The sequence below is a fragment of the Mastigoproctus giganteus genome, chromosome 2 (assembly GCF_048544385.1).
Source record: "Mastigoproctus giganteus isolate SK-2022 chromosome 2, ASM4854438v1, whole genome shotgun sequence".
NCBI lineage: Eukaryota > Metazoa > Arthropoda > Arachnida > Uropygi > Thelyphonidae > Mastigoproctus > Mastigoproctus giganteus.
This window is the reverse complement of record NC_143576.1, coordinates 261,039,504-261,051,858: the sequence shown is the minus strand read 5'-3', so window position 1 is coordinate 261,051,858 and position 12,355 is coordinate 261,039,504. Positions and strand designations below refer to the sequence as shown.

The 12,355-nt window shown below is 37.0% G+C and overlaps 1 protein-coding gene across 1 annotated transcript in view; it reads right to left on the bottom strand.

Moving 5' to 3' along the window:
* LOC150090431 (uncharacterized) overlaps positions 1–12,355 on the bottom strand; it is a 136,209-nt gene that overhangs the window by 17,114 nt on the left and 106,740 nt on the right. The window contains exon 13 of the mRNA XM_090390311.1: positions 8,844–8,924. Coding sequence (XP_090246437.1) covers positions 8,872–8,924 — 53 coding nt within the window. The 3' untranslated portion in view covers positions 8,844–8,871. The remainder of the gene's footprint in view (positions 1–8,843; positions 8,925–12,355) is intronic.

The following is a 12,355-nucleotide window of genomic DNA, read 5'->3' as shown; positions in this document are numbered from 1 at the left end:
GTCAAAGACAACTTAGTTGATTTCAACCCTTCTAAAACTCTTATATTTCGCAAAAAGGATTCTTCTGCTCCTATGCTTATCTTTAGTGACACTCCGATTTCTAGGCAAAATGATATATCTCTTTTGGGGATTACCCTGACTTCTAATCTCTCTTGGCACAAGCACATTACAAATATTTCTTCCTCTGCATCTAAAAAACTTGGTTTTCTCTTTCCCTCTCGGCGTTGCTTTTCTTCCAAACAGCTGCTCACTCTGTATAAATCGCAAATCTGCCCTGCCATGGAATATTGTTCCCACATCTGGGGTGGTGTCCCCAAAACCTCTCTCTGCTTCTTGATTCCATTCAGAAGAGGGCAGTTAGGTTAATTAATGATTCGTCTCTAACAGTCTCTATCCACTCGCAGTCTGAAAGACGTACTGTTTCTGCTGCATGCCTCTTCTACAGATACTTCCATGGGCACTGTTCTTCTGAATTGGCTTCTATAATTCCTGCTCTCTCTCTCTCTTTCAAAACAGTCCAAACACGTGCCGCCACCAGCCAACATCCATTTACTGTCCAACTTCAAACTCACAGACCCAACTTTTCATCTTCTTTGTTTATACATTCAACTGCAGTTTTCTGGAACAACCTTCCTTCATACGTATTTCCTGAAAATTACAGTCTACAGAAGTTCAAGTCCAATGTCAACAAATATCTTCTTTCATCTTCTCAACCTCCAACCCAAGTACGATACTAAGTACTATAGGTTCTAATACCTCTCGTGTTCGGGGTTTACATAAAAAAAAAAAAAATTCAAGGCCTTATTACACCTCAGATTATCTCGCAGGTGCCTAGTCTCCATATTCTGCAATTTGCAGAACTTAAGCCTTTCTTGGTAAGAGCATCCCTTTGTTACCCTCACCAATTTTCTTGCCCTTCTCTGTACATGCTCTAGTAACTACATATCCTTCCTAAAATGAGGCCTACAGAGCTGTGACAGTACTGAAGGTGTGGCCTGACCATTGCCTTATACAAAGGGATAATCACCTCCTTATCCCTGCTAGCAAAATATGCAGTAGACCAGCAAATTTTCATTATAGCTCCTTTCAGTTTCATTATAAAATGTTTGCAGGTTTAGGCAGTCTTTTCAAATTAAACAAATTATTCACAAGTTGCCAGACTCGCTTTGGACTTCGAATTTTCATTTTGGATGTATTTTGAATAATCTGTATTAAATTGCACATAACACCCTAAATTGTTGCTCAGGACCAGTTGTAACTCTGAAATACACTACGTTTTAAATAACACTGGTCAGTATCAATTTCTTCCCCGAAATAATTCCGACAGATTCTCGTAGGAAATATGTTCAAAAACTCAGATATATGCTTAGAAAGTTCTCATCACCCTCGGTTTTCAAACATCGTAGGTTAATGATGGAAAACTAAGACTTGTAGTTGGTTTAATCATCTTTTCCATCTATTTTATATATTTAATTTTGTTTTCTAGAACATTCTGGAGATTTCTAGAGCATATGGGAGCTTTCTAAAACATTCAAGAATGTTCTAGAATGCTTGACAGGGTTCTCTAGAAACATTGTGAACCTTCTAGAGACTTCTCTAATGGTACATATATGAGTGGGTTCCGCACCAAGCAAACATTTTCGTATTTCAAAAAGCTCATTTTTCGGAGAGCGAGTGGTGAACAAAGCAAACAAGTTTTAGTAAACTTGTGTTTGTACACAAGCCTTGTGTGCATTAGTGTAAATCGTTAACTGTGTTTAAATTATAAAAATATACAATTTCTTAATTGTGTTCTTATAAGCACGTACCTTGACTGTATGTGAAATATGTTAATATGTTATGTTCTTGCCAAAATAAGCCTGTTAGCTTTGTACATTTGCAGAGAAGTGGTATTAAAATACCAGCAAAAACCACTGCCACAACATGTGAGAAAAGCCTATGAATATTTTGGATGTAAGGTCAGAGATCAAGATAGTGTGAGCTCCAAAGATTTCCTGTAGCTCACATTCAAGGACATTAACAGGCTGGCTTAAAGGTAGTCATAAATTGATGATGTCTTTCGATGTTCTGGTGATATGGCAGAAACCTTGAGACCACACAAACGATTGTTACTTTTGCATGACCAACGTTTCTGGTTTTTCTGGGAAATCCAAACATAAAGTAGAGTATCCTAACGTATCTTCTACTCTAAGGCCAGTTTCTTACGATGATACATAGCCGGTGCCAAAGCCACCAGAAACTTATGGACTTGACTCTGATTCAGGATTAGAAAAGGAGTCTCCTGAAGATGTAGAATCCAGAACAAGTATAGATCTAGACTTTTCAACTCTTGATACTTCAAAGCTGCATGTCACTCAGGCAGAAATGAACAGTTTGGTCAGAGATTTGAACCTCTCCAAAACCAAGGCTCGATTACTAGGATCATGGCTTCAGCAGTGGTTATCTTCTTCAAAAGGATGCCAAGGTGTCTTTTTATAGGAAGAGGCAATCTAACATAATGACTTATTACTCCATGGATAGTGCTTTGATTTATTGTAACAATGTCCAGGAAGTAATGAGAGTTACTTCTGGAGCACGTCCTTGAGCAGTGCAGGCTTTTCATTTATTCAACAAATGTCAGTTTGAAAGTAGTTTTACTTCGTAACAGAAATAAGTATTCATCTATCCCACTGGCCTATGCAATTAACATGAAGGAAATGCATGAGAACCTACAAGTTTTTTTTTTTTTTTAATTGCGCCTCCATAGCAAGGTGGGCAGGAGCAGCAGTGCATAGCACATGCTTCTTGATTAGACTGGGGTTCAAGCCCATGAACATCAAATACGGAGGATGCAGAAAGGTCAGGAAATGACCACTGCATATCCCCGGAGCAATAAGGCCTTAGTTGCTAATGCTCCTAAAAACCAAATAACAACAACAACAAGTTCTTTTGCAAAAAATAAACTATCAAGAATGCTAATGGAATATCTGTGCTGACCTAAAAGTGGTAGCTTTGCAGACTAGGTTGCAAGGTGGATACACCAAGTGTTGCTGCTTTTTATGTGAGGGGACAGCCAAGTGAAGGACTGCCACTACAGGGTAAAAAAATGACTAGACCATTCAGAAACTAAACCAGGCCAGAAAAAGGCAGCACATCCTCCTTTGGTAGATAAGTCAAAACTCTATTACCTTCATTGCACATCAAGCTAGGTTTGATAAAAAGATTTGTGAACGTGATGGCAAAAAAGGAGGATTTTCGTATTTGAGTAAAAGGTTTCCTCAAATCAGTGAGGCCAAGATAAGAGGAAATTTTTGTGGGTCCTCAAATCAAACTGCTATTCCAAGATAAGGAATTCACTAAAAAATTAAATACTACAGAAATAAGAGCCTGGAAGGCATCCAAAAACATCTGCCAGAACTTTGTAGGCAATGAGAAATCACAAAATTACAGTGAAATTGTGGATGAGCTAATTTTAGCATACAGAGAGTTGGGATGCAACATGTCATTAAAGCTTCATTTCCTACATTCCCATTTAGACTTTTTTCCTGAAAACTTGGGTGCGGTCTCTGAATAACAAGGTGAAAGGTTTCATCAAGATTTTCTCAAATGGAAAAAAGATACCAGGGAAAATGGAGTCCAAATATGTTGGCAGACAAATGTTTCCCAGTTGAAATCTCATATGACAGATACCAATGGACGATTATAAAAGGCAAAAAATGACAAAATAAGTGTTTCGTTATCAGATAAACATTTTTGTAAATAGAATAAGGTTAATAGATCAATTGTTCAATATTTAGTGCTGTATGTAACATTTTCTTAAAATATACGAAATTTTTATTACTAGAAACTTAGTTTTTGACTTTAATTCCTTCTCCCTTAAAACTGGTGGGTGTTACAGCAATATGGTTGCCATATTTGAATTCAGCAATGTCAATTATACAAGAACCACCCTGAATTTTAACAAGGAGCAAAAAACGTTTTTTTTTTTTTGCTGACCAGTGTAATCTGATATTGAATTAATGGGATATACTCTATTGGGGAATATCATGGAGGCAATGCAATATATAGAATGTTAAAAGGAAATGGAATTCTCAAGGAAGCAGTTTTGTAAAGGGAAAATCATGTTTAATCAACCTGGATAGCTGTTTTTCCCCAAGTCACTCATGAGCTAGACAGTGGAAAATAATTTCAACATTGTGTATTTGGATTTTGGCAAAGCATTTGACTCATTCTTGCACAAGAGGTTACTATATAAGCTGGAACATGGAATAGGGAAGATTCTCAGATGTCTTTCAGGATAGCTGCAGTTAAGATGTGCCCTCTTCCCAAGGATCATGACAGGAAAGCACTGTTGTTTCTGATTTTCTTGATACTGATAATGGGATGCATGATATAAATATTTGCAGCTATTCTTTGGGACAATTTAAATGGCCTTCAAGAATGGTCGCAGGTTCTAACTGAAGACTATGTAGCTCTGAGAAGAGAAAGTAAAATGAACAAAGCCAATTTTTACATGTGGCAGGTATGTTTTAATGCAGGAAAATTCAGTCTTACATTTGGGGAATAGCAACTAACAAATTCACTTGGTGGGGCTGAATTAAATTAAAAAATTAAATTAAATTAAAAAATTAAACTTTGAAGAAGAAAAATTTGGGAGTTACAAAAACTCTTATCAAGCTAGCCACCTCCTTCAATCTTGATCCTGATGTTTGGATTCATGACAAATGTACAGAAAACATTTACTTTAGATTCACTTATATCAAACTTTTAATTTTTGCAGACTTGTTATCTCCAGTTTCATTGAGCTTGTTACATTTTTATTTTATTTCTTTGTTAAGGCCGCATTCACCTATTTTATAATTATCACTTAAATTATGTAAGTCTCTCTAACTTGGCTGTACTAAGGTACTGTCCTTACTTTATATGATGGCAATAAACGGTTACACACACACACGCTGTTGTTATTTGGTTTTTAGGAGCATTAGCAACTAAGGCCATATTGCTCTGGGATATGCAGTGGTCATTCCCTGACCTTTCTGCATCCTCCGTATTTAGTGGTGACGGGCTCGAACCCCGGTCTAATCAAGAAGCGTGTGCTACGCTTCTTGATTAGACCGGATACGCACTGCTGCTCCTTCCCACTTGGCTATGGAGGCGCCTACATGCACACGCACATAATGGGTGGACAAAACTCTCTGTGCAATGCAGATATATAGCAAGGAGGGCCCATGGTATCTTATCGATGATTTATGAAACAAGAGAGAGAGGTTATAACCCCACTGTACAAGGGAATTATAAGACTGCACAAGAGGATGTCTAAGTATGGTATAAGAGGATATCTAAATATGGACACATAAAAAGCAGCTTCTTGAAACCTGGTTGCCAAGCTCTGTGGGTACAGAGCTTGGCAACCAGGTGCCTTATAGGAGGTTCTAACTGAAGACTATGTAGCTCTGAGAAGAGAAAGTAAAATGAACAAAGACAATTTTTACTATTATAAATGATTATAGAAAGCTTTCTTTTAGGCAGTCGGATTTTAATTACTGGAATAAGTTGCCTCTATGGGTGGTTGGGTCTGACAGCTTGTAGAAATTTAAAGGTACCTATGTGAAGAGTTTCCTCTTCACAAAGGTGCCTGTCCAGCTGGAATCACATAGGGCAGATTTCTTTCGTTTGGCTGGTGCAGCAGAAGTTTGGGACTTCTTTGCACCATATGCCTAATATTAATAGTATTTTTAAAACTTTACAGTTTATAATCAACATTATTATTGGATTTGATATGGTTAATTAATTTCAGACATGATTTATTTTGCAAACTTGCAGAATGAAGTAAAACTATTCACTAGCTTTTCCTTAACTGATTGAAATTCATGTTAATTTCTTGAAGTTATATTAACTAAAACAAGTCCTAATTATACTTCTGAATAAGTTGAGGAGCAGGCCTTTAAAAAAAAAAAAGTGAGCTATATGTTGTTTTATTCCTTTGTTATTGGTGTGTACGTATATATTAATTAACAGAAATGATTACTTGCTCGAAGACTTATTTCAATTAAGTGTTTGAGGGCTTGAATATTAAGAGGAAAGATTACCCATTACTGTACTGGGGGGAAAAAAAAAAAAAAAAGAGGTGGAGACAACCGGAAGACTTAGCTGCTGCCGATTACTCATCATATAATAATTTTATCAACCAAATAATGGATAATATCAACAAAATTCATTTTTTTATAACTATTTCAATCTTTTATTGTAAATATTATTATTAAATTAACAAAACTATTGCAAAACCATGTACAATTATAAATATATCAAATAAAATTATAAAATACACAATCATATGAATTTTTACCTATACAGTCAGTTCTGCTATAACACATTTTAGCAACATGAATTTACTCCAATGCAACTGATTATATTAGGGAACAACACAAGTATAACATGATTTTCTTGTTGGCTCATGAGTGATTTCATCTGCGAGTAACACCAGGTGAATGCAAAACCCGGCACCAAGTGAAACGTAGCGATCTGTGCAGCATTACATAAAATGCACACAAACACGACCCTCGTGTATCTCTTACCTTAGTTAACCTGCATGTGTTACCTACAAGTGTGTCTTGGACTGTTCACCCACATTTGTTAACTTTTCTTTAAAAAAGTATTCATACAGCATCCCAGATATGGATAAGCATCCTGATTCCAAGAAGCCAAACAGTGAGTGCAAAAGGAAAGCGTTAAGTATGGAAGAGAAACTTTAAATAATAAATGTTTTGAAAGAAATGAGAGAACATATGTTAAGTGAACATTGCACACCATCAGAGACAATGCTGTGAAAATAAAAGCTACATGTATAGCTGGAACAACTTCAAGTGCCCCAAAGTCAATTGGAACAAGGCCTAAAAAAATAGAAGAAATGGAAAGACTGCTAAACATATAGATTGAAGACCAAAACAAAAAACAATCGGGAGCAAGTTTTCTCACAGTGAAAGAGGAAGCACTAGCCTATATATGAAGACCTTAAAAAGAAATCACCAAATTCTGCAAAAATGACTCCTTTTAATGCTATTTATACAGCATTAAAAGGAGTCACTTTTAATGCAGGTTTAGTGGCTTCAAACACTGCTACTTTTTTCACAATTTTAAGCTGTCTGGCAAAGCCACCAATGCAGATGAGGAAGCCACAAAGGGCATTTAAACCTGTGGTACAGAAAATAATTGAAGGCAGCAGCTACACATTGGATCAGAATTTCAATTTTGATGAAACAGGACTCTACTAGAAATGTATGCCTTCAAGGATCTCTAAGGCAGAAGCACATTCCTCAGGATTTAAGGCTTCAAAAGATCGCTTAACTGTGATGTTCACTGCCAACACCAGTGGAAACTTGAAGTTAAAACGGGTAGTGGTTTATCATTCTGCCATAACACATTTTATAATATTTAGGATAGCCAGAAGTCAACCAATTTTATAATATTTAGGATAGCATTTAGGATAGCCAGAAGTCAACCAACGAGCTTTAAAAGGAATTGTGAAATCCAGCCTTGGTGTTCACTATAGGTCTAGCAAGAAAGGTTGGATGACTGGGCAAATCTTCACTGATATTTTAGTTGAAACCTACCATGAAATTTTCAAGAATTATTGCAAGAACTTAGATTTTAAAATTCTTATAATTCTTGATAATGCACCAAGTCATCCTCAGATGGTTGGTTAACTCTCTCAGAATAACAAAGTCATCTTTTTACCTCCAAATACAACCTCTCTACTATAGCTCCTTGACCAGAGTGTGATAGCAGCATTTAAAGCAAACACAAGATGTTAACTGCTGCTACTGAAGGTAACAAGGCACAAACTGTTATAGAAGAGATTTAACATAAAGTTGCCATTGATACGATTGTAGAAGCATGAATGATGTAACAAAAGACTGCCTGCATTGTGTGTGGCAGAAACTTATTTGTCATTTAATTCTCGATTTTGAAGCCCTTGAACCTTCAGAGCAACTAAAACAAATCAAAGCAAATTGCTTTTCTCTTGCAAAAGAAGTTGATTTCGAAGAAGTAGAAAATGAAGATGTAGAACTACTAGAGTCTCACAATGAGAATCTATCTACTGAAAACTTGGAACAACTTGTTGCAGCCAGCCAAGTGGAAAGTCAAGATAAGGACGACAACAAAGTCCAGCAGGCTGCCCCACAAGAACTTAAAACAGCAGAGTTATCAGCTGCTTTAAGCAGGACTGAAAAGCACCTACAGTGGATTGAAGATAATGATTATAATGCTGAACATAATAATAGGAAAGTGCTTTGTGGCATTTGGACCCATACCAGCAACTCCTGTATGAAATGAGGCAGGAAAAGCAACAAAAGCTAGATAGCTATTTTAGCCAGCGCAGAAGAAAGAAAAGCAGGACAGTGAGTCACACCCTTCCACATTGGGTGTAACAATATTTCATCCTAAGAATGATAACCCTCCAACCTCTTCACTATAACTCATCAGCTACAACTCGTCAACCACACCCACTTCCAACAAGCAAACTTCATATCTTGTCAAGGAAAAGCTATATTTACTGTAATATTTATTTATTTATTAGAAATTTAAGATGTTTACATCTGTGTTAGCAATTTTATTGGCTTTCTAACTTTTTTTAGTGTATTACTAACCAGACTGAACATTTTTTTTTGAGTGCTCTGCCCTATCCTTATTTTTTCCATAAGCCCTGTTGTTTAAAAAATGAATAGCAAATGCCCTGTTGTTTTTAATGCATGAAATACCATAACGCGGTGATTTTTAGGAACACATGCACCGTGTTATAGCAGAACTTGACTGTATTTGTTGATTTACAGATTCGAATAAAAATTAAAATGAAATAGACTCACATGGGCAGTGCATGTACAGTTTTCATCACTAAAAGCTGAAATTCCATAACAAGAAATTACACCAGAGAGCATGTTTATTACCTGTAGAATACAAATTTTGAAATTTCTAACAAATTTCAGATACAATAAAGATTACAATCTTAAAAATTATGAATATTTTATTTAAAACTGAGTGGATAACCTTGCCTCATTTCTAAAAATTAAAATTTACATAGATACAAATATACTAATAACTTCACATGATATACACACCAATATGTGCATTAAAATGGCACAAAAATAACTTTAAATCTCATTTCCACAGTTGATTTTGAGGACCTCATCCCCTGCCTCATTTCACCTAGATATGCTAGAGATCTGCACCTAGATCAGTGACTTTGATGTTATAAGCCACTGATCTTTATAATAAGTTTATTATTGTCACTTAAATTCTTAAGTGACAATAATAAAATATAACTGAAGCTCTGGAAAAAGAGACATTCAGAATTCTCTAGCAGCAATACAAATGCCCTCACCATATAGCTACTGAAGTTTGCTGTTTATAGATGATGTGAACAGCTGGGACCCATAGTCTAGTCTTGATCTGACAAGTGCACAATAGACGTGAAGTAAAGTAAATTTGATTCCCAGTTGCTAGATGAGTTGGCACGGGAGGTTCAACCTCTCATAATTTGTCTGCAGTTGATGGATGTGTTGGGGAATGCCACCTTTTTATTAAATACAAATTCTGGGAAAAGTCATCAACAACTTGCACACAGTTGAAGGAAGTTGTTCTGTAATAGAATTAACTTTGATAGTAAAAAAAGTGCAGATTGGGCTAATCCCTCGGAAAATCTTGTCAAAAATTTTATTACAAAGACTGGATTTATGTCTTTTAAAATTTCAAATCTTCAAGCTGTGCCATATTTTTCAAATATCAAAGAAAACTGACATCAGGTGCTCTTGTTTGAGGAAACCATGGGTTGGCTTATTCCTTTGAAAGCCACATGGTGTTCTAGGTAGGGCAGTCATCTGCTTCCACATACCATTAACCATCTTTTCCAGGATCCTGCACAAGAAACTGGTCAGAGCTATTATCCAAGATGCATTTAGGATAGCCAGAACTATTCAAAACAACTATCATCCTATAGGATGATTGCTGTTTGGGAAAGGCCAGCATGATTGTCTTATGCCAGGGAGTCCAGAAACTACTCTTCAAGATAGAATCTGTTGTAGAGACAGAGCAAGTGATTCATAGATTCTAATGAAAGATGTTTAATCATCTCATAATGGATGTCATTTGGCCCAAAAACATTCACCCAGAAGACTGAGAATGCTCTTTTAAATGTTCTTCATTAGAAAATGACTCGTTGTAGAGAATTGAAGATCCATTACATTCTAGGATCAATGAAGGATATGTATACTTGCCTTTAATTTTATAGACTTTATTCCGAACAACACTGAGGTAGGTTGATTGGTTAATACAAGAGGTGAAGCAGATCCAAGATTTCCTCTGGCTGGCTCTGACATCTAACAAAACATGCTTGAAACATCTTGAAAGCAGAGCTATTAGAAGACAGCATTTGTAGAGTTTCCCCTTCTGAGCCAGAAACTCTGGGGAATACGATGTTTTTTTTCGGACACTTTAGTGAATGTTTTGCCTAGTGTTGGTGAACGCAGTGGAGTCTGCAATTGAAGATCCATTACATTCTAGGATCAATGAAGGATATGTATGCTTGCCTTTAATTTTATAGACTTTATTCCAAACAACACTGAGGTAGGTTGATTGGTTAATACAAGAGGTGAAGCAGATCCAAGATTTCCTCTGGCTGACTCTGACATTTAACAAAACATGCTTGGCCATGGGCATATTTAAAGGCTGTGAGGTTTTCTGGTGAGATATCACCAGAATCTCCTCTAAGCCTCTGTTTTATAACTTTCTTGCTGCTGTGCATTGTACCAAGGTTTAGGAAATAGTAGAAACTGTGTAGATGCTTTTGGAATTGTAGTTGCTGCTGCTTGGACAATAAAGTACATCACATTGTGATGAGCAGTGAGATACAAGTCTGTTCACTTCAGGTAATGTGCTAATTCTGTAGCACATGTAGGTGTGAAGGTGAACATACACCACTCTCCAAAAAGTATCTGGACAGGACAGAGCATTCTCACTTTCACACTGCATTGGCAGACCTTCCTGAATAGACAGGCGACTCAGACTAGCATATGAAGAAAGCAGGTGAGAACACAAATTATTTGTTCTCACTGCAGCACATAGAATCAGTTGACTGGTTTAAAGAGGTGTTAATGCCAATGTCACACCGCTGGCTTGTCAATCCATGAAATTGCTGACAGCCTGCACAACCAACAGTTGACCATTAGTGATGTTATTATAAAATGGAAGCATGATGACACCATCACCATCCAGCAGTGCACAGGAAAGCCAGGCAAGCTCATTTCACATGACCAAAGGATACATAGAAGGATGGTATGACAGTCTTGTTAAGCAGAATATCAACCAGGAGTAAAGTGCCAACAGTGGGTTAAGACCTGTACAAACACAGTACGTACAGGGCACCTCGCCTCAGTTTCATGAAAGATTGGTGCATAAGCCAAATCATCAACTGAAATCAGTGGTGTCACCTTGCATGATGCAATAAATGCTGTAATTGGTTCATAGAGGAGTGGAAACTGAGTCTATGAAACAGTTTACACTGTTCTAAGCCACAGGTAATACCTTCTCATGCTCTCTGCTACACACACAAACACAAAGGCATTCCCTTTGTGTGTGTTTGTTGCATTTATTAGGTTTGTCTAAGCCATCGGGAATACCTTCTCATGCCCTTCACAACAAACACATACAAAAGCATTCCCTATGGCTTAAAGAACTAGTTCCATCTTAACAAGTACAGGTCAACGCTGAAAAAAAAAAAGTCGCGAGTTAGGGTTAAATTTGAAAGTATCTGCAATTCTGCCCAGACATATAGGAGAGAGTATATGATGAGAGCCTTGTCAATCAATTCGGCCCGGGAGAGATTGCGCAAGGCTCACAGGTAAGAATTTTTTTCAGCGTGGTCTGTGCTTGCTAATAGAAGGGACTGCTTCTACAGGGATGGGATACACTTAAATAGAAAGGATGCAAGAATATTTGCTGATGCTATCAAGGCAGTGTTAGGTGGGTCAGAAAACTGCTAGCTTGGGGAGATTCGCAGACTAAAAAGATTAACAGTAGCCGCAGGCAGAGGTGAAAATGATTCTTGTACTGCTTCTACTGTAATGAGCAGCAGCCTAGAGAGCAAGTGGCTGGGGATTTCAAGAGCTGCTAGGAGTCATCATGGAACAAGTAAATACATGGACTATGTTAAGGTAACTAAGAGTAAGAACAGGAGCATGCATACTTGCATATACACCAATGCTAGAAGTACAGTAAATAAATCTGATGAGCTTGAAGTGCTGATCAAAGCATCAAAGGCAGATATCGTTGCGATATCAGAGATATAGTGTCACACAGATATAAGAAGTGCAGAATTGAAATT